We start from the raw sequence: 23,024 nt of genomic DNA, 5'->3' as shown, positions 1-23,024 counted from the left end.
TATTAACACATTTCAATCCACTACTGCTTGTATGAATTCTTTACCATGGACATCTAAACCATGGACATCTAAAATAATTACAATGAAATGAGCCTATAGCCCTATTCTTGTCCAAAAAAATTACATGAGCATAGGAGAAACAGTCAGGTTTTCCTGATCATCATAATATAATCCAGCACAGAAGGAGGAGTCTTGGAAGTTTCTAGAGTGTGTGGAAGATAACTTTCTCACACAGCTAGTAAGGGACTCTACCAGGGGAGGTGCCCAACTAGACCTGTTCACAAAGAATTGGTAGGAGATCCAGATGTCAGGAGCTGCCTTGGGCATGAAATGGCAGACCATGAAATGGCAGAGTTCTTAATTCTTAGTGAAGTCAGGTGGGGGGTAGTCAGCAAAACTACCACTTTGGACTTCCAGAGGGCAGAATTTGAACTATTCAGGACACTGGTAGGGAGAATCCCTTGGGAGTCTGTCCTGAGAGGATTCATAAAGGCTAGACACTCCTCAAGCAGAAAGTCTTAGAAGTGCAGAAGCAGGTTGTACACCTGTGCTGTTAGATGAGCTAGTGGAGAAGAAAAGAGGTGTGGATGAACAGGGAACTTTTTCTGAAGCTCCAGGAGAAAAAGAGTCTACCTCCTGCAGGAGAAGGAATGGACAACTGAGTACAAAGTTGTTAAAATATGCAGGGAGAAAATTAGAAAGGTAAAAGCCAAGCTTGAATTCCACCTAGCCACTGTAGTAAAGGAGAACAAAAAACTTTTTTTACAAAGAGCTAAGGAGAATCTCCATCCTTTACTGGACATGGCAGGTAATGTGACAACTGAGGATATGGAAAAGGCTGAGGTTCTCAATACCTTCTTTACATCTGTCTTTAAAAGTCAGACCAATTATTCCTAATCTACCGCCTGACCTGGAAGTCTTGAATGAGGAGCACAATAAACCCCCCATAATTCAGGTGGAATTGTGGACTTACTACTCTACCTGGACTGCCACAAGTCCATTGGGTTAGATGGAATCCACTCGAGGGTGCTGAGGGAGCTGGTGGAGGTGACTGCCAAGCAACTTGCCAGCCATATATCAACAGTCCTGGTCAACTGGAGACGTCCCAGAGGACTGGAGGCTTGCCAACGCGATGCTCATTTACAAGAAGGAGGATCTGGGGAACTATAGGCCCATTAGCCTGACCTTGGTGCCAGGAAAGGCCATGGAACAGATCATCTTAAGTGAGATCACGGCATGTATGGGGCTACCAGGGCATCAGGCCCAGCCAGCATGGGTTCGTGAAGGGCAGGTCCTGCTTAACCAACCTGATCTCCTATGATAGAGCGACCCACCAGGTGGATGAGGGAAAGGCTGTTGATGTAGTGTATTTAGACATCACCAAAGCCTTTGACACTGTCTCTCACAGCATTCTCCTGGAGAAGCTGGCAGCCTGTGGCTTGGACTGGTACCCTCTCAGCTGGGTGGCTGGGCTCAGAGAATGGTGTGAATGGAGTTAAAATCCAGCTGGTGATGAGTCACAAGTGGTTGATACTGGGCTATATCCAGTTTAAAATCTTTATTGATCACATGGCATCCTGGCTTGTATCAGAAATAGCATAGCCAGCAGAACAGGAACATGATCATCCCCCCTTACTCAGCTCTCCTGAGGCCACCTCTCAAGTGCTGTGTTCAGGTTTGGGCCCCTCACTACAAGAATGACATTCACATCCTGGAGCGTGTCCAGAGAACAGCAACAAAGCTGGTATCACTGCATCTAACTCTATGAGGCATAGCTTCTGCAGTACCATTGCAGAGTACAAGGGATCAGAAGCCTACCTCAGCAGTGGTCAGACCTAAGCATGTAGTAGGGAAATTCAAATACTAAGGTATTGACCATATCGATGCTAAATGGAACAATATATTAGGCTGAACAAAGGAGTATATCTGAAATCTCAAGTATTTCTAGAGTTCAGACAACTGGACATACTTTTAAAGCATGAGCAGCAGTATGCACTAGTAAACATTACTGCAATACCTGCCTGAAGGATAAAAAGCCAGAAGCCAGATGTCCAACTTAGCCTGCATTTAACAGGCAATTACTTGCAGCACAAAGGAAACGTGACATGATACTTTGTTCTTTTGTAACACTAGTATTTAAAAACCTTCCATTTCATAACCACAGGATAAAAGAAACTTTTTATGACAAAAACAAACAGTATGCAAAATACATTTGTAGCACTGGCAAAGACCTGTTCTTCCTCAACTAGAAGCACTGCCCCACTCCATTTAGAGGAAGTCAATGGCTTCGCCCTCTAGCCTCAAAATTTCAATTACACTATGAACCCAAGGTAATTTTCAGTGGTTACCACTAAAGGGAAGTACACTGATTGCAGAAAACCACAGAATCAACACACTCAGCACCGCAGGGATGGTATCTAAGTACATCTTAGTAATAACGTGTCCCAGAATTCTATTTTTAAACCTTCTTTTGCTGGCAACACAATTCATCCATCCAAAATCTGAACAAGAACTAAAGCTCATCACACCCTCTGGAAGCTGAGATAAGCAGAATAACATACTTTCCCACAGCATAACGTGTAAGAACACAAGTAGGCAGCATCCAAAAAACAGAAGTTTGCCCAAATTTGCACACCAGCTAAAGCACATGGAATTCACTAGCATGAAAAACTGTCTGATGATGAGTAAACTTCACTTTTTAAATGACCTCTACTGCATACATGAAGTATGTACTGCTTATAAGATGAGGTTAGCCAACCCAGCAGCTTGCATCTTAGGAGGTAAAAAATGAGGAAGTCGGGAAGTCCTGCGCTCTGCCGCTTCCCTTACACTTCCTACATGTAACCCCCACACATTCAGCACTACAAATAGTGGGTCTATATGGGAAGGAACATCTCAGCTTGCTCTGGCTTTGGGAGAGAAAGCACACAGTACTGTGAGACAAAAAAATGAAGTGCAGCAGCAACAGGGTGGGAAGCCCACAGGTCATGAAGAGCCACAGATGGATAAGAATAATGCCAGAGACACAGCCAGACCTTGCAGATGGAAGAAAAACCTCCTAGGGACTGCAGAAAACTGGTCTCTAAGTTGTAGCAACCTGTACAATTCATAAAGACAAAAAATGAAAGCCTCATCTGAAACTAACTCTAGAAGCAAGGGCCTACTTCACTCCAGACTGTGAAGAGTGACTGGTTGACAACTTTTAATTTGATTTAATATTTTTTTCCAACCAATTTTGTAAATAGAAGTGAATAAAATGTCTCTTTGAACTTCAAAACATTTTAGGGTTACCACTGTTGCTAGAGGGTACAGACAAAGCTGCACCAGAACTCTGGCCAACAGGGTTCCACCACTTTGATTTAGGAGTTATAACTTCACTCCAGCCCTCGACATGTACGCATGTAGCTTCAGCAGTGATTTGGAAACCAGTAATAGCACCCACGGAAGTAATGACAGTAATAAAATGAGGGACAAGCATGGTTTCTGTGGTACAAAGACCTAAATCATTTGTGACTCTATCACCACTTACCATTCTTAGAAGCACATTAGTCTCAGACCCATCTTTCTCCTTCCTCATTCCCAGTATCTTGACAGAAGAGAAAGATGTACATGAAAATAACGTAAAAGCACAAGAACACTTCCCAGCATTAAGTCAAATCAATGAGAAATAATCCTCTAGAAAGCAGATCTGCACCTTCACTGAACCATTGATCCTGAAAACAAGTACCAAAATACAGGTGCTACACAAGCAAGGCAGTTCTTTACTTAGCAAGTAATTTTTAATTTTCCATACCAAGATGTCATCTGGAGTCAGGTGACAAAGAAGAACCCTGAATTGTACCTAATCATCACCCTATGTCAAAACTCACGTGGGGAGAAAAAAAGCCATCTCCTTCTCAGCCCTCACAAAGAAATTCCAGAAGACAGACTTAGTACCAAGATGAATCATCTGTTACTTTTATTTCTGTGCCTAGAACACCTTTGTCTCCAAAGAGATGCCACCTACACCAGACCAAAATAGCACTGTTCTGCTGAGCTTCACCAAGTAACATGCAGGTGGGCCTCAAAATCTATGTGTGATAAAAGAACTCAATGTTTTGCAAGCTCTGATTTCTTAATATGTAAGAACTCTATAGCCTCGGATAACTGCACTTTCCTGGCCTAAACATAATAAGAAATAATCTCATTTTTATTAGAAAGTTTATTATTCAACATAATAAAATAATATTGGAGGAAGAACAACATACAGTTCTAATCACTGTCAGTGGAGACCACCAACAGGGCAAGCAGCTGTTGAGGCCTTTGCCCAGTTACATGGTAAATGCTGCTGAAGAAGGCTCCTGGCCTCCAGCAGCCCATTCCAGTGTTCAACCATCCTCCATGAGAAGATTCTTTACTTGTCCTCAGCTGGAGTTGACGTTACTTTCACCGTACTTTTGAGCAGACTCTGACTGTCCTTTCAACAACACCGCTTCCAGCAGCTGAAAGCCCTGCAGAGGGACTTCAGCCTTCCCTGCCATAGGCCTGGCCATGCTAGCTCCACTGGCCTCAGAGGGCTGAGAAAAGCCCAGTGAGTGCCAGGCAGACAGAGAATCACATCCCTGCATTTCGAAGATGACACTCCAGGAGTTATGAACAATACACGTGAAACCACACCAGTCTGCCACACAGGTAAACCAGTAGGAATTATAACACCAATGCTACCCATAGCAGGTGTATGCATCCATTTTCTCCTTCATTGAATTGACTGAGCCATCCCATCCATAGCTTCTAAAGCAGCACATAAAACCTTTCTCAAGTCTTTTACCCATTCAAAAAAATAATGCACTACCACACGCTAAACTAAGAAACCCAACAGCAGATGTAACTTCCTGTTCAGCAAAAAGAGCTGAAGATGAGTAGGGTGACAGAAGATGTCAAGTGGTCCCCATTTTTAGGCTACACAACATTGACTGACAACACAGTGACAACCAAACATTTAATAGAACATCAGCAATCCACCCCTCAATGTTTGTTTCAAGTTAAGAACTCTTCATCCATACTGAATACTGAAGAAAAAATTTATCCTGAAAGAATCCATGTCTACAAAAACTGGATACATTTTGCAGAGGAACTGTTAGGTGAAGGCTTGAACTGGTGATTGAGCATCTGGTAAGGGATGTGGCTGGCCTAGGAAGCGCAGGCAAAGTGTTTGGACCTGTTCTCCCAAGTGAGCAGAAGGGGTGGACCCAGGTGGAGACAACTTGGGTTCATATAAGAGCCAGCCACTGAAAGGAAAACTCCCCTCGGACACAGGCTGCTTTTTAAAAAGGAGTGCTGTGTAACCAGAGAGCCTCTGGATGTCAAAACATTATCAACTTAAGGACAGCTTTTGACACTGTCTCCCATGAAGTCCTCACAGACAAGCTGGTGAAGTACAGGCTAGATAAACGCATAGTGAACTGAACTGAAAACTAGCTCAAGTGCCAGACAAAGGTTTGTGATCAACAGCAAGAAGTCCAGCTGGATGCTGGCCATTGGTGGTGTGCCCCAGAAGTCAATATTGAGGCCAAGACTATTTAAATCTGCTCTGATAACATGGACAATCAGGCAGAGTGTGTCCTTCAGCCAAGTCCCCAGATGATTCAGAACATGTTGATCACCATGGGCATCTGCCATTCAAGTGGATGTTGATGGGCTGGAAAAACAGGCAAATGAGAAACTCAAATAGAAATGTCAGGTCACGCACCTGGGGAGAAATAGCCCTGAGCACCAGCACAGGGTTGGGGTCAATCAACTGGAAAGCAGCTCAGCATAAAAGGCCCTTGCACTCCTGATGGTCAACATGCTGAACGTTCACAAACGTGACCTCAGAGCAAAAAAAGCCAACTCCTCAACTCCATCAAACAGAGCAGTGAAGAGAAGACAAAAGGGAAAATTCACTCAGAGAGCCAGAAATTGTAATATAAAAAAACCACAGGGGAAGAGGCAGTTCTCTTAGGCAAACTTTGTTAATGCGCGAAGGAGACACCAGATGAAGAACATTCACACTGCAGCCCATGATTCACTTTGAAAAGATGCACAGGAATCTTTTTACTTTTCCCCCCTTTAAGATTCACTTAAGTTTATGAATTTACAGATAGGTTTTACATATTCTATCTAGCTATAACATCAATTAAAATAATTTGTCTTTGAAGCCCCTATAATCTAATGCTGTAAGAATGTTATGATGCTTGGGATATCTGTGCTGAAACCTAGCACCAATTCCCTGGAAATATGGCTAGCAGAAAGTGTACAATGCAAATTATTTACTTATATTCTAGCATGTAATAAAAGAATAACAGAACTGGCACAACTGTTTTTCTCAAGAATTCAAAGGCTTTTTCCAAAAGTCCACTTACTAGAACTGTTGCTCTAAAGCCTGCTGAAATCAGCAAGAATCTTCAGCTGAACAGACTGTCACAGGTTATTTTATGGAGTAATATGGTAAGAACAAAGTCATTTTTCATTCATTTCAGCTATTTTATTAGTACTTTTTTTGATAGGAAATCTTCATTAACATAAACCACCATAAAATCTTTTCCTTCCCATAGATTTTCACTAACTTCTGAAATCATCTGTACTTAAGAATCAAAAAAAAGTATTCTAGACTGCAAACATTTTAAGCAATAACTGCAATGGAACTTCAGGGAACTGTCACAGTACAAAACAACCTAATGGAACAGTAAAGCCTCTAATGCTATAGGTAATAGCAGTATATAGAATAATGTAAGTCATGGAATGGGTTTGTGAAGGAAAAAGCATCCCAAAAAGGCTTTACTACAGAAAAAGAACTAATTGGAAATATGTCTGTAGTGAGAAAATGCAACTATTCCTATTACCTTCCCAAATGAGAAAATGTATCTAGAAGGAAGAAGCCAGGTTTCTCAAAGAAACAATGGCATCCCAGGTTAGAGAACACTGGGAAAATACTACTGCTGCTCATCACAGGTTGTAAAGGTTAGTAATCCTCATTTGAGAGCATACTTTTGCAATTCCTGCTTGCTTGTTCTCCTAGTACAGAAGACTACAGGAGCCTTTCAAGGAAGGAAAGCTTACAATATCTTGGGCTCTAAGAAGCAAAGAGAAATCCGCCAGGCCAGATTATCTAAGAGGGGGAAGAGACTGCAGCATTAACTGAACTTAAGGTCAAGTCACTCCCACAAATCCTGTTCTTAATCTCATACATAATACCTTTCCCTCAACTCATCTGGTAGCATTAATGGCTTGAATTTAAAGGGAAGAAAGAACTTTGAAACATCATGATTCACCCTTCTGGCACTAACTAAAAGGAATCAGACATTACTGATGGTGTTTGTGCTTCGCCTCCCTCACAACAGAGGCAAAACATTGTATACAGATAAAAATCCTGGTTTCCGAACTTCAGGTTCCCATTCTGAGCATGAGTGAGCCTTGGGACAACTGCTACATCTCTAATTGACACTGCATCATCCCAAATACTACTGTCTCTTACCTGGCCATGAAGTGAATAAAAAGGCTATAAGAGGTGCCAGTTAGAATCTTTTTCTCTAAATAAACTCATATCAAGTAATGTAGGAAAACAGACATCACAACATTCTGAGGTGAGGCTTAAACACAAGAGGTCTTCCATAATTTTTCAAGTTTAAGTATATATAATTTGCCAATTTAATTTAAAGAGAAAAAAGTGATTGTCCACATACAAGCCTAACAGAACTGTTTATCCTATACACACCTTGCTGAGTAACTGTCTGCTATTACCACAGTCTCTTCTCACCTTAAAGAATTTGGTTTCTCCGAATCATGAATCACTGATTACACGAGCAGAAACCACCTCCACCACGAAAGACATTTAACATTTCAGGCCCAGCTTTAACAACAGCACCAAGCACCACGGGATGGGTTGGGAAGGGGCAGGTAGTTATTCCGCCCACCAGACAAAAACCTGAAATAGCAGAACTCACTTCAAAGTCCTGTAAGAGATGAACCCCTCTTAACCTTCCTGAGAACTGATTTTAAGGTGAAGAGAAGTTGCTTTTTGTCAGGTACAGCCTTTCCCTCCACTATTTCCCATACCTATGTGCCAGCAGACCCCAAAGCTATGCAGTTTGCTGTGCAGCTCCTCAAAGAGCTATCTTTGTACCTGAGCAGGTACCACAGAACCAGAGTGGGAGGGGGATGCAGGAAACCAACTCTTCTACAGTAGGCAGAAGACCCATTGGCATCATCCACCCAAGGAGGAGAATGGAGTTCTGCTACAGCCCCCGGGATTTCACTGGGTCTGTTGCTGAGTACTTGTGAGATGATAAGCAAGTAGAAAAGTATGAGAACATAAAAATGAGAATATGAGATGATTCACTGATGCATTAAGAATTAATAGAAACTTTAACTAAGTACTCTAAGTTTAATACCTAGCCTGAGCTTTCAAGAAACAAAAACAGATTTAAAAAAATCATGACATTTGAAAAACTATATTTCCAGCTGCTGATAGCAAACAGCTGCCTTGTTTCAGCATGCTTAGCACAGAATCACAGCCTTGGAGAGCCGAAAGCAGAAGAAATTCTGGTGAGCTACCATGGAACTGGCACTACAAGACAGGAAGAGGTCTGTGGGTCAGAACAAAGATTCACCCAGCCCTCCTGCAGAGATAATAACTGCTGACAATTGAGAGCAAGCATCACTAGAGCATTCTCCAAGCTTCAATTGCAAATCCAAAACTCACTCCACTACAACAGTACTTAGTAACTCTTCCAAAAACATACCTGGATTATCCATCAGCTTCCATACACACCTTCAGCTTCCAAAGTATTATAATGATGAGTAACACGCTTAATTAACTGTTATGCATAAGGGCCAGCTTCTTTTGCTCATTCTCACTCCAATACTCACCTGACATATATTGGAACAAACACTGAAACAAATATCCATACAAATTCAAGGGAGACTGAGAAGGCCACCACATCTCAAGTTCTCACTACACCTCCACAGTCTCCTCTTTCCTGAACTATGAAGTCCTAAATTCCTTGGGTTTGGTACACACACAACTCCATATGCTCAATAATCGTAACTGCCCTTCTCTGAGACGCTTCTGGTTCTACTATGTTATTTCTCAGATGGGGAAAAACAAAGAGGGAAGAAAGAGAACCAGGCCTAGACACATCAGCTGCAATCATGCCACGGATTTACGCACCAAGGCATGACAGAGAATGTCAGCTGTTCAGTAGTAGTAGGAAATGGATGACAATTTGCTTTTTTGACCACCACCAAGAGTTAAGCTAGTGATTCTTTAGAACTAGCAATCACAGCTCAGAGGACTTCACTCATGAGCTCCAAGTCAATCATTACCTCTCAGCATTTTCAATGCAACACAGTTTTAACCTCCCCCATACATACTGCTTGACATTTATGCACACCGAGTTTTCACTTTATAACACACACTGAACATCAAGGGGTCCTTCAGAATTTCCTCACCAACATTCATCTCCACTGGCAAGCAAAAAATCTGTACAAATAGAAAAATAAGTATTTTGCTTCCCCACTGCCACTTAACTCATGAAAACAGCAGAAAGACCTGCTGAGCTGTACAGCTGAATCATACTCTCAGTCACAACGTAAACAGAAAAGAAAAAAAAAAAAAACAAAACCTATTCAAAACCACGACAAAGTCATAAAAAAAAAAAGACCAGCTGAAGGGCATAGGCTATGCAATGCTACTAGTATTGGCCTGCATCCATTATACAGCGTCCTGTTTTGTAACACTTCCATACATAAAAAAACCTTTGTTCCACAGCTACAAGAACCCTTTTGGACACTTATGGACTTTTTGTTTTTCAAATAATAATAATCAACTTTTTTTTTTTTTTTTTTTTAATGAGAACAAAAGAGATGCAATTAACGAGCTTGCAAGATTACCTCCATGACATCAGTATCAGAACACCAGCTTACCCAAGTATTTATGGGTACTGAATTACTCCTGATTCCAATGCACAGATTGCTAGAAACAAATTTACATGAATAATCTTCAATCTGCTAGCTTTCAACCCAGTGTCAATTTGAGGAGACGGGATACTTCAACATCCTTGGAGCAGAACAACAGCCATTCATTATTCCTTTCTAAGGGCCAGAAAGAAAATCACATTCAAGGCTCACCTACAGGGAGCTCCAAAGCAACTTCTCAATAAATTTAAATAACTAACATAAAGAATGCTGGACTGTGTTCAGACTAAACCCAAATGAAAACAGGGTAAGTACACAGAAGGCCTGTAAAATTGCCATGAAAATTGATTACTCCAGACAAAGTTTACTTATTCACCTTTCACCACGGTAAATGGAAATAATAAAATTTAAAAATGCATGCAAGAAAGGACAGGTAAGATTTAACAGCTATTGATGAATGAGAAATGTTTGTGGCTACAGATGGGAATACTTTTCACAATAATCATAGGCTCGCTATTCAAGTTGCATCAAAACCAGAAAGCACAACAACAGCAACCCAGGAATTAAGATGAGACTGATCACCACATGGGAAGGAATGCCTTCGTTTTTGATTTAACCCAAACCAGATCCTTACCTTACAAGAAGAGATCAGCACTTAAAGGCGGTAAGAGCCACCTCCTGGAGGTGCACACACCGGGCCTAATGCTGCTTTCAGTGGCCCAAACACAATGTTTTGATTCTCAGCTGAGAAGGCTGCCCCAGTACCAGGAGCATATCATTGTGTAGACTGCATGTATCTAGTATAAGCCAAACAATCTGTAAGGGCTTCTGGAAATGTGATTATTTTCCTTGAGCTCACCTCCAGGTCAAAACAGGTAGCTCCCCCAGGAAACATAACTGTATTCTAACCTGTTCTGCCTTTGCACTTTGAAATAAAAAAGTACACAGAAAATTGAATTAGAGGACATCTATATGTTGAATGCTAATGTTGATTTAAGCAGCACTGACTCCCCCACCCCAGAGAGCTTTAATTGTCTCACGTTCTCATCAACTCCTTAATATGAAAAGTCCTAAATACTTAGATGAAAAAATAGAACAGAACAGGAGAAAATAAAACACATTTTTAAAGGATGGGTGATTTGCAATTAAATTTCAGTAAGTAGTAATACCCCATTAAAATGTAGAAACATGCAAGTAGGAGGGCACATTACCACGTCAATCAGTAAAACAAGACGAATTCAAAAACAAGCTCACATTTCTCTTCTCAACAGACGCGCACCAACTACATTCATTACTTGGAAGCATTTAACATCACTATTCTCAATACGATTTAAAGCTTTCTCTCATTTCTCATTCCTGTCCTTCCAAGTGGAAAAATAAAAAGAACAAATCTCAGAATTAAAAATAAGGAGGATTAGGTCATCTAGGCAGCCCACTGATGCCAGTGCAAGATTATTCCCTACAGTGTATTTGCTTGTGCTTAATGCAGTCCATACAGTGTGTCCTAACACATTATGCAAATGCCACATACATAAAAGAAAACTGTCTATCTTGCAGCGCACCCCTCCACCAAAAGCCGAGCTGTAATTAGCCACGGCCCCTAAGGAGGCTCCTCATTCACTCTTAGCAAGGCAGCAGCTGCTAGCTAAATGAAATTAAAAAAAAAAATTGAAACATAAATAATGCTACTACCTACATTTCCAAAAGCGTATGCTCATGGCTACAAGCATGAGCCCAAATTTAAAGAGCAGCTGGTATTTCTCCAGAAAGCCCACACAGCACCTCTGATGCCCGGTAGCAAATTTTTACTACCGTGATCCCAATCAGGCTCCCTCAAACAATGTGCTGCTCAGAGAGCTGCAGCAACAGCTCCCAGTACTCTACTCAAAAATGCTTTCCAAACTGCAAGATTTTGAGCAAAAATCAGGAAGAGAAAAGCAGCAACATTTCCTATTGAACAGAGTCTGGTGATGGCATTCAAAGCTGTAATAGGGCATAGATATTCAGAAAGACGAAGCAATTATATCCCCACGACACAAACAAGGAGATCCAGAGAGCAAAGCTTCACCTATCAACAAGCAAAAAACAGATTTTAGAGATGGTGGATATCATCTCCCCAGAAGAGTTTTTCTTCAAATCTAACAGCAGGGACCAAAGAACAAATTCAGAAAACTGTTTCACCCTTACAAAACAAATAAATAAATAAATGTACAACAATTCAGGAAGCTCCAGTGTAAGGACTGAAAGAAAAGCGTATTTCCTTCTGTTTAAAAACAAGAGAAAAGACAGACACAACAGTGGAAAGCCTTCCAATGAAGAAGGTCTGGAAGTATTTAAGAGCTGCATACATCAAACAGCTTATCCCACCTTGCAACTGTCAGATTGAAAGCATTCACACAGAAGGTGGTGACGCACTGGAACAGGCTGCCCAAGGAGGTTGTGGATGCCCCATCCCTGGAGGCATTCAAGGCCAGGCTGGATGCAGCTCTGGGCAGCCTGGTCTGCTGGTTGGTGATTCTGCACATAGCAGGGGAGTTGAAACTCAGTGATCATTGTGGTTCTTTCCAACCCAGGCCATTCTATGATTCTCTTTAGCACCTTCAGGGTTACAAGATGTGCAGCTTCTGAGAGAAGGAACACAAAGTCTGTTTGATGTTGCTGCTCCCACCCATCACGTGCTCTTACTTACACTTCTACTGCATTTATCTACTACTGGTGATGAGGAAAAAAGCGCCTTCATAAAAAACATAAGTAGTGAGAAGTTATAAGAAGGGCTTAGACAGGAAAAATACTCACAGTTCACATTAATCTGCACTCTGTATAATGAACAGGCAGAGCGTAACATGATTATTTCCACTATCCATCAATCTGATCAGACAGCATAACTTTTATCTTTATGTATTATGCTTGGCACAACATATTATTTAGTATATAGATTACCTATTAGGGGAGGCAGACAAACTCTTCCTCTGCGGCACTGAGCTAAATCCAAGGACTTTATGAGCTCACAGGAATTGTCTTCTGCAATGAAGGAGCCACACCTAACAGCTCAGAATGCCTTCTGGAGTCCAGTCCATTGACACATGGTCTCAACAGCAGTTACGCCACCCCGCCACTTGCAGAAGGGCTAAGTCAGGCCTTTTAGAAACAATGACCTCTTCTTAACAACAGGAAATAAATCCGTTTTCATTTAACATCATTTCCTAAGTTTTTATATGCTGCTTCCTAACCTTTGCAATTCAACATGCAAACAACTGCCACGAAGAACAACACAGCCACCGAACATTAGAATAGCTTCATTTTTCTCCATCTTCCAGTTGTTAAAGCAAAAGAATAAAAACAGCTACAAGCACCAAGATATATTCCTAGCAGGTTAATCAAACACTGAAACATAAGTCTCCACAGAAGAAGATATAGAAAGGTTTTTGTTTTGTAATGCTCACAGGTTGCACACATTCCTGTTATCATCATCTCCTCTACAAAGCAACATACACACATATTCGCAAAATCAAAAAAAAAAAATCACTTTTACTTTTTCCAAAGGCGCTACTGAGCTACAAGTCTGGTGAGCTACAATTTAGTCATCTGCCAAGGTGACACTTTTGTACATTTAAGTAGTACAAGATCACAAACGCATAAAGTGCCATCAGATGCTTTCTCTTTCCCAACTGTTTGCTCAGTTGTTTTTTTGTGCACACAAGTAAACAGCACAGCCAAGGAATAATAATACATCAGAAGGAGCAGGGATATTATTTTTGCTTTTAGTTTAATAACAGGGACTGTTTAAAAGAACTCACAGTAGGAAAAAGAATCAAGTCAGTGCCTTGCTGTTTATTAAAACTGCTAAAGAAAAGCGCATTAGGGCCAGCTCACTCTAAGGTATTGATAAATGACCAGAATACATAGTAAGTAAGTTTACAGACAATCCTACGTCGGGAGGAGCTGTTGATTTCCTTGGGGGGAGTAGGGAGGCCTTGCAGAGAGACCTTGATAAACTGGAGGACTGAACAATCACATGTAGTTTAAGGCAAGTGCCAAATTCTTTCTGCACCTGGGGATGGTGCAACCCTGGATACTTGTACAGCGTGGGGGAATGAGAGCCTTGCAGAGTAGCCCCATGGAAAGGGATCTGTGGGTTTTGGCTGATGGCAAGGTGAATGTGAACCAGCAGTGTGCCCTGGAGTGCACCAGGCCCAGCACTGCCAGTGGGTGAGGGGCTGTCTGCTCTGCGCAGCCTCAGCTCCAGCACCGGGTGCAGTTTGGGCCAACGGAAAGGACATAAAGCTGTTAAGGAGTACCTAAAGGAGGGTAACAAAGATAGGGTCTGGTGGGCAAGACATACAGGGAGTAGCTGAGGTCACTGTGTTTGCTCAGCCCAGAGCAGAGGAGCTGAGGGGAAGCCTGATGGCAGCTGCAGCTCCTCACAGGGAGCGGAGGGCAGCGCTGAGCTCTGCTCTGTGTGACAGCGACAGGGCTGAGGGAACGGCATGGAGCTGTGTGAGGGGAGGGCAGCTGGGCTCAGGGAATGGTTCTGCACCAGAGGGTGTTCAGGCACCGGAACAGGCTGCACAGGGCTGTGGGCATGGCCCTGAGTGCTGGAGTTCAAGGAGTGTTTGGACACCGCCATTGGATGTTGCGTTTGGATTCTGGGAGGTCCTGGGCTGAGCTGGGGGCTGGATTTGCTGATTCCTTGGGGTCCTTCCAACTCCAGATATTCTATGATTTACCACTTTAACGAGTGTATGGCATACAGTAAATGCAGTTATTTTGCACTGGCACAGTTCAAGGTGGTCTTCAATCCACTGGGCTTTTCTTCCAAAAGTTCTTATTTTTCAGTCAACAAAGGTGTCTTTTTGGAAAGACAAAATTCACTTTGTTTTTGAATTGTCAGGTGCAACTACACTTGAAGACACATCCCCGCCTTTTCTGAAGGAAATCAAGAATTTGCTGCTTTATACTGGGACTTACCAAATTAACATTTCCCTGTAGAAGAGGTCTGTGTTCTGTCAAATTACCTTAGGCTTACTCTGACATAAACGCGAGCAGCAGCCAGCATCAGGCTTGCATGAACAAACAGGCTTTGACTCAATGTTTTTGAATAGTTAAGATGACCGCTCTTCCAGGTAACTCCATCTGTTATCTGTATTAAATCTATTCTCCCTTGATACAGTATTTGTGCAGAGTTCTCTGGAGCACAAATAACAGCCACTCTTAACAATAAGTTTTCTTGCTGGTACTGTGTATTGTTTTACATACAAAATCTTACAAATGCCTTTCACTAATTTTTAGTTGTTACGTTACATTTAAGCTTCTTTACATTATAGTTCTGCCTCTACACATAGAAACGCTACTGGTCTCCACAGATAGAGTTCCAGAGCAGCTCACACGTTTACAGGTGTAATTACTGCTTGTCAGTCTGTACATATCTAAGTACAGCCCCCCAGTGCTTGTGCTCCCACACTAGAGACATAAACACCCGAGTGTCACCACCCTAGGCTTACCAATGTCACCCCAACTAGGCTGGTATAATAGTAAGCAGAGTCCACTAATTATCGTTCATGAAAATGCCACTCATTTTCTATTCTGGCTGTCGTTGTCCTTCTCTGGTTCCTCACCTGTCCAGCTTACGCAGTTGTGTTCCCTCTAATAGGATATTAGAGAAAAATACTGTAGAACTTTTCTTCCCCCTGTGTTTGTAACCACAAATACTGAACTTCTGGAAGCACCACAGAAGCTAACTTTGCTTTTATTATAGTCTTTGGAAATGCACCTCCTAACTATTTGATCAATACAGAAACTCCCAGGAATTCCTAAAGATGGTCTATTCCTAACAATCCACCTGTTCAGAAAAGAAAAAAAAAAAACCACTCCAAATTTCTTTGCAGTAAAGTATCAGATATTTCCAATTTCCAATTAAAAAAAAAAATGCTCAAATGAGTGCCAACAGAAAAAGTATCAAAAACTCTTAAAATTTATTGATAAAGTATTTTTTCAGAATTCATAAGTAGAGGAAACAACGCTTTACCATAAGTTTGCCTTTTAAAGTCACAGTTATATTTTTTCAATCCTACATTTTAACATTTTTGAATTTTTTTAATGTAGATTTACTGCAAAGTGCACCACAAAGTGATTTTATTTTTTTTTTTAAAGTAAATGCAAAGTAGTAGGCAGAGAAAGGGAGTTCATATTTACACTAACAAAGAAGCCAGCACCAGCCTTGAATCTGGACAAGCCTGTAAATGTGATGTTGTGACTAAGGCAGTACTGCCTGTAACCCAGCAGGGCTTAATCTCTACAGCAAAACACCACTACAACCTGACAAAATGGAGATAGCATACACTTAATAATCTAAAAGCAAGAGAAACCACACTTTCACTTATCTGTCCTTATGAACATAAGCTCGGCAATTCTTGTTCCCATTTGCAAATGTGTGTCAGATTTCAAGAAGAATGGCAAACAGCCCTGAGAGTCCCTGGCCCTCTCTGCCAACTCCCCCAAGAGCCCAGAATACGTGATCTGTCCCTTTGAACAGGCGCTGCAAGCCTGAATGCATGATCTTTGTTCTCAACAATCATTTCAGTGCAGAGCTCCAGAGCAAGAGACCACGAGGTACAATGTCAAGGCAAAAGGGAAAAAGAAAAGTGAAAACCAGAAATCATGGTAAAGCAAGACAGAAATTGAACACGAGATCAGAGTAAATAAGCAGCCAAACAAACAAAAAAATTATCTACCCACATGTGCACTAAGTAAAGGAGTCAAACTGTATGTCTGCACTTTGCCCATCTCTGTGTGCAAAGATAACAGAAGCAAGAGTTTCTTGCTAACAAGCTCCCTTCCCTTTTCCAATTGGTGTCTTACCAAACCCTGATGCTCATAGCTGTGTGGTTTCAAAACCTCTAAAAGGCTGGAAATCTTAACTTCTGCTGCAGCTGCCTCGCCCATAATGAACACAGGCTGTGCCTGAGCTCTTCCTCACAACTCGCTGCACTTGCAGGTCAATGGCTAAACATTACATGAGCTGGAGTTTGTATTGCATTACAATGTGAACAACATATGGAAGACAGCGTCCCAAAAACATAAATCACTCCCCCAAAATGCTAATACCTTTAATGCCAGTATTAGCACTCCATAAAACCCCCATCAACTTCTTAGCAAAATCAACAGTTTTGGTTTGAGTATTTTATTTAAATAGTAATTTCATTAAAAACATTTCCCGATTTTTTTTCCTGGAGAAAACGTCCTCACTGCCCCATGCACACCCTATTTCAGTAAGATTGTTCACATACAGCACACCAGCACTGGGCTCGATAACTGTTCATCAGCTGAACCCAGACAGTAGATCACAGGCTCAGAAGATCACAACTCTCATTCTCTCTTGGTCTTTCACACCATTCTATGGCAGAAATAGAAGAATAAGGAAATAAATTGTGCTTTAAGCCACGTACGAATATGTATGCTAATGTGCCTAAGAAAGCACTGCAACCTTGATTAGCCATTCACAAAGCCCATCTTCATTCAAGCAAAGATTATGTCAGGCCTGTTGTGATTAAGGCAGTCATCAGCGTACAATTATCAGGGTAGGAACCTGCTTTCTTAGCAGCTAACATTTAACTGCAACACCAAAATACCAGGTAAAACAACAGGCAGCACAGCCCATTTTACAATCCCACACCTATTAGTTAGCTTTAAGACAAGGAGCTGCAGAAGTGCCAGAGGCCTCATCAGGGCTTACCAGGAGGGAGAGGTGGATTCCGAGAGGAGAGCCAGAGCCAAGAGACCAACAGACTCGATAGAAATAAAAAATAGATTTTCACTTTAACGCTTCAACATGTGGCTGCTTCCCTCTTCGCATTTTACATGAATAGTATTAAGAGATACACTCTCCAAAAACGCCCAGTTTTCAGTTCAGAAAAGGACATCAACAATAACACAAAATCCACGTACTAATTAACAGTTTATCACCAAGTCTGAAACCTCACCATCTTCTGCTTTTACTTAGAACTCCTATTTTGTCCTCACCTAACCCACCTGCTTTAAGCGACCACAGCAGCAGTGAGAAAAATCTTACACCACCATATGTGCCACTTTAAATCAAGGCAAAAAGGTGAACTGAGGATAGCAGCAGACTAAAACCTGCCAGTTTCAAAACCAGCTTCCCTTTCCCAATTCCCTACGTTCAGTATCAGCCTGCTGCAGTTCAGTTTCAGCAGACAAAAGGCAACTCTACATAAAATATGCCCATTTCACAGCCTCGAGCCTCAACTCAAAAACAACACAGAAGTTTGTCTTTGTGAGCAAAGTTAGAGGCAGACCTTGGGACAGCTCGGCTGAAGCTGTTGCATGTTTGTTGGTCCGAAGTCAGTCGTTTGGCAGACGTCTACCGCCGTTAACAGGGAGCGCACAGGGAATCACTGCATACAGCTCCACGTTATAGTTGAGGAGGGCTGCTTGTCTCAGCACGCACGGTGACACCACGGGGCACGCCAGCAAGTTTTTAAACTCACAGAGAAGCATTCCAGCACCAAATACCACTGCTAAGAACGCGTTTAACGCCGGTCACAGGCCGCGAACGGGCCGACGCTCCCACTACGAAGCACCGGGTTCGCGCTTACCGCCGCGGGGAGGACGAAGCCGCACCCCGGTGCCGGCGGAGACAGAGCCGCGGCGGATCCCGGGGCCAGGCTGGGCGCAGGGGCGGCCGCACGGCCCGGGGGACGGGAAGGGCCGGGGCCGCCCCGCCGAGCAGCCCCACACCGCTCCCAGCGTCCAACTCCCAGCAACTCCGGGGCGGGCGGGCAGGAAGAGAGAGAGGGAGGGCGGGCAGGAGGAGGGAGGAGAGGGGGCGGCCATTAAGCCCGCTCCAGCCAAGCCGTTGCTCGCGGCGGCCGCCCGGCCCCGCACCCGTACGCTCCTACCTGGCCGCCGCCGCCGCCTGGGGGGGGCTCGGTGTCTCCATCTCCGCCGGGTGGCCCCGCTGCCCACCGTGTCGCCATTATTTCATTCCCGGTTACAAAGGAGGTGCAAATCCTCTGGAGCCCACATCGAGGAGGGGAAGGGAGCGGGGAAGCAGCGCTGGAGCCGCTCGCACACACCCAGCGCGGCGGTCGCGACGACGACGCCGATCCCGGGGCGGCCCGGCCGAGGTGCGGGCTCGGCCCCCGTCACGCAGCGGCCATGGGGCAGCGGCCGGGCCGGGCTTCAGCGGCGCTCCCCGGCGTCCGCCTTCATGGCTGGAGCGGGAGACAGAGCAGAGGTGTCAGTCCCGGCGCGGAGCCGCCGCCACCCGTCCCTCGTTGGGCTAATCGCGCCCGCTCGTCATCTTCCTCTTCCTCCAACTCCTCCTATCCCGAGCCCCGGCCGCGGGGAGGAGAGGGAGGCGGGGGCGGGCGGCGCCCGTGCTGCTGCCGCCTGGCTACACGCGGAGCGGGACGGGGAACGGAGCGGGGCGGGGACGGACGACGGGAGGCAGAGGAGCGGCGGGGCCGGGACCGCCGGCGGCTCCGGGCCGGCCCAACTTTGATCAACTCGCGAGGGGCGGGCGGGAGTCGGGGGCCGCCGCCTGTCCCGCGGCCCTGGGCCGTGCCAGCGGCGGGGCGGGCCGCCGGCGAGCCCGCTCCACCGAGAAAGCGGCAACAAAAGAGCACAGCCCTCCGCAGCCGAAGCCGGGCTTTTGTTCCCCGCTCCCAGGCAGCGCCGCCCTCCCCCCCCCCCGGCGCCGCCGGCGATCAGACCACCGCGCCCCGCCCGCCGCCCCTCCCTCGGGCCTCCGTGCCGCTCCACCCGAGCGCGGCAGCCAGCGGCCGCCCGGCCCGGCCCTGCCCCCGCCCGGGGGCCATCAGGCGGCGCCAGCTGCGCCCGCCGCGCTGCCGGCCACCTGAGCACCGGCCTCCGTCCCGGGGGGGAGGGGGATGGTGCTGTCGCCCGCGGGGTCGGTGCGGCTCAGCCACCGCCGCCCCTCCCGAGGACCCCGGTTCAGGAAAGACAAACCCCGCTCCCCTGTACTGCCCCTACCTCCCGCCCCTCTCGCTCGGTGGCGGCGAGCTTCGGGCCCCTCTGCCCCGCGGTGGCGACGAGACGTACCCGGAGCTCTCGTCCCCCGCCCACGAGCCGGCGGTTTCTGTTGCTTCCGAAAATCCGCCCGCCTCGTCAGACGACACGGACGGTGTGGAAGCTGGCCGCCGGGCGCTGCCTCCCTCTCCCCCCCTCAGCCTTCCCAGCGGGAGGGCTCCGCGCGGCGCTAATCGCCGCCTTTCCGCCCTCACGGAGGACGCCGGGCTCTGCTGCCGGCCCCGCCGCGCACCTGGCTGCCCGCGCTCGGGACGGGGTCAGGCCGGCGGGTGCCTGCGGGAGACGAACGGCTCGGAACGAACTTGGCCAGCTCCCTCTCGTTTCTCATCGTCACGCAACATGTAAGATTTATTTGCCATCCGGCCCCCGCGCAAACTTAAAATTCAATCCACGGATGTCAAGAAGTCGAAAGGACCAGAGTTAAAACCTGTGGAGATTTTTTAAAGAGTGAAGAAGGGGAACGGTTGGGGTACTTTTCCTGTTTAGAAGCCGTTCCTGAACGAAACCGAGAGCTGTAGCGTGTGCTTGGCTGCGTGCTGCTCCCTGCGCTGCAGTCATTGTGTCAATCTGCAGAACATCATTGGAAATCTATTATGTATATTAAATAAGTTCCATGTATTTGTCATCATTGCTTCTCCTCTGGGAACCGCAGTACCGGCTCCAAATCTAAATTAGCGTCATAACTAATATCTGTGCAGAAAGTTGTCAGATTTATAAAACGTCTCGGATTGAAACATGAATAGACTATCTGAGCAGTCATTTAGTATCTGATGAGTCTCTATTTATATCACCAGAGCTACATCAATACAGTGACAAATATCCCATTTTTACTTTTCTTACACTGCCAATCAAATTCTCAAGCTTTAGTGTTCAAAATGTAACAGTGAGGCAAAAATATCGCAGAGGGAGATGTGATCCCAGAATCACACATTGTTTCATGGCGAGGCCAAGGGAACAGATATTATTATTAACTCTTGGAAGCTTATATTAGTGCAGTTATCAAAAGAATATTTGCAGTGCCAAATCCTCATTAAACTGTATGCACTTCATTTTCTTCTCCTTAATCCCAGATTTCTATTTTTGTGGCAGATCTTTTTGCTTAGAGGGCCGGGATATCTGTAGGACTTTCATGCGTAAGGCTGCTGTAATTTTTCATGCTAAATATGGTGTCATCGTTACAACAAAACTTACAGAAGGAGGCAAGCTCTCAGAGACGTGAGCATTCTCAGATCCGCACTGTACAAACGATATCTCAGAGTCCCTCAGCCACCTTTGAAAGTGATTTAATAAAAGCGGTTGCAAGAGCAGAATTAGGGTAACAGAGAGCTGTAATTTCACTTTCTCACCTTCCAGTCTGAAGGTGTTGACACATATTCTGTTAGCAGACAGCTGCAGCAGCTTAAAGTGTTAGCACCGTCCTACTGTTTATTATCACTCCTTGCTAAAGAGCATCGTCCCCACAGGAGAGTTGGTGCAGGCGTCTCTGGAAGCACCTGAGCAACTTGGGTGCAAAGTCTTCCTGTTTGCTTCAGTGGCAGAGGTGGGCCTGCACTGCAGTCATTCTCTTGTGCCAGTTCTGCTGGATGAGTGATGACACAAAAATGAGGCTCTAACACAACTTGCTGCCCAAACAGTTTTGTTGTCCCAGCCATCCTGAAGGGCCACTCTTTTCTCACCAGGTGCCATGATGCCTGCCACAATGTGCCAGACCTGAGATGCTTGAGCAGGGAGCTGGCTCTTCTATAGCCCTGCTTTAGAGAAAAACACAAGTGGAGAGAAACAGAAGCTAAAGTGAGAGCAGATTTCTTATAGGACTTCTTAGATTAGATTAGTGTGGAGTACCTGGTAGGATAGATTAGATAGGCAGTAGTGGGAGATAACAGTAAATGCTGGGTATTCTGTGCTGGGAGAGAGAAGACTGGAAAGTGAGGAGTCCAATAGGAAGAAGTCAGAGTTTAAAGGGCCTGGGTTTGGAAAACTGAGTGGGAAAAGATTTTGTTCTAAGCAATTAGACACATTTGGTCTCAGAAACTGTCACCTGTGGGAGCTCTTGAGGTGATCCTTCCAGTAATGCTTCCTACTACAGACCCCATCTATCTAAATCTCACAGTCAGTTCAGGCTGACTATGGACACCCCTGCAACTTGTGTTTCAGACTGCTGCTAACTCCCCAAAGTGTATGTGAGCACTGCAGCAAGCATCGTGGCTGTGGGCTTTCTCAGCACATCGTCAGGGCACCAACTGGCACCAGTACAACAGCTTCCATATCCCAGAGATCTGGTGCCCTATGTGGGGATGATTCATTAGATTCTCCACAGAACAGCCGGTCAAAATGATGAACACATTTTTCATTAACTGATCTTTCTGGGATACTGCAGTTCCTTCCTAGACAAGTGAAAGCCTTCTATGAAGCCATGGCTGGAGCTACACAATAATCTGACCACTGTCTGCATTTGCTTTATGGATTTCTGCATTAAGATTCCTGTGTTTCAGCCGTGATACAGGGATGTTTTCCACCCAGCACTGGCACACTGTTCTTCCTGGATACTATTGGGGATGGCTGTTTTCTTAGTAATTGTATAATGAAATTTCCCTCTCCCTCTGTGGACTTCCCTATGACCTCCCCTCTGGCTGCAGAGATCAATCCCATTGCTGCCATGCCTATGTCTTGGTTCCCATGTGTGTGCTGAACTCTGACCAAAGTGCCTCCCTGCTTTTATTTCAATCTTCTCTCCACAAGCGATCACACCTACCTCACTTGGCCCTGGATGCTGCTGCTTTCAAAGTGCTCCAGAGCACTGCCAAGAGGAACTGCAGCCAAACCTGCCACTGGGCCCATAGTAAGAGGAGGTTTTGGCATCACGAAGCTGCAGTGATGCTGTCATACTGTCTCTACCAGCTGCACCCTGCTGTGCTAGTAGTAGTCCCATTTTGAGCACATGCTGTGTTCTGCCTGCCTTAATTCCCTGCTAAAATCTCTGCCTAGATGTAGTTGTGAGGAGAACACATTTTCCAGCTGGAAAG

At 44.9% G+C, this 23,024-nt stretch overlaps 1 protein-coding gene across 2 annotated transcripts in view; it reads right to left on the bottom strand.

Annotated features, from left to right (window-relative positions):
* The window catches only part of ARHGAP21 (Rho GTPase activating protein 21), a 107,385-nt gene extending 88,312 nt beyond the window's left edge, over positions 1–19,073 (bottom strand). Inside the window, exon 1 of one of the 2 annotated variants that reach the window (XM_048951746.1) lies at positions 18,849–19,073. In XM_048951746.1, coding sequence (XP_048807703.1) covers positions 18,849–18,926 — 78 coding nt within the window. In that variant the 5' untranslated portion in view covers positions 18,927–19,073. Of the gene's footprint in view, positions 1–18,245; positions 18,522–18,848 lie in introns of those variants that run through there. The other variant, XM_048951748.1, reaches the window with a different exon arrangement.
* Between the last annotated feature and the right edge of the window lie 3,951 nt (positions 19,074–23,024).

Source organism: Lagopus muta, chromosome 7 (genome assembly GCF_023343835.1).
Source record: "Lagopus muta isolate bLagMut1 chromosome 7, bLagMut1 primary, whole genome shotgun sequence".
Lineage (NCBI taxonomy): Eukaryota > Metazoa > Chordata > Aves > Galliformes > Phasianidae > Lagopus > Lagopus muta.
The sequence above is the reverse complement of the archived record's forward strand: the minus strand, read 5'-3'. Positions and strand labels throughout refer to the sequence as shown.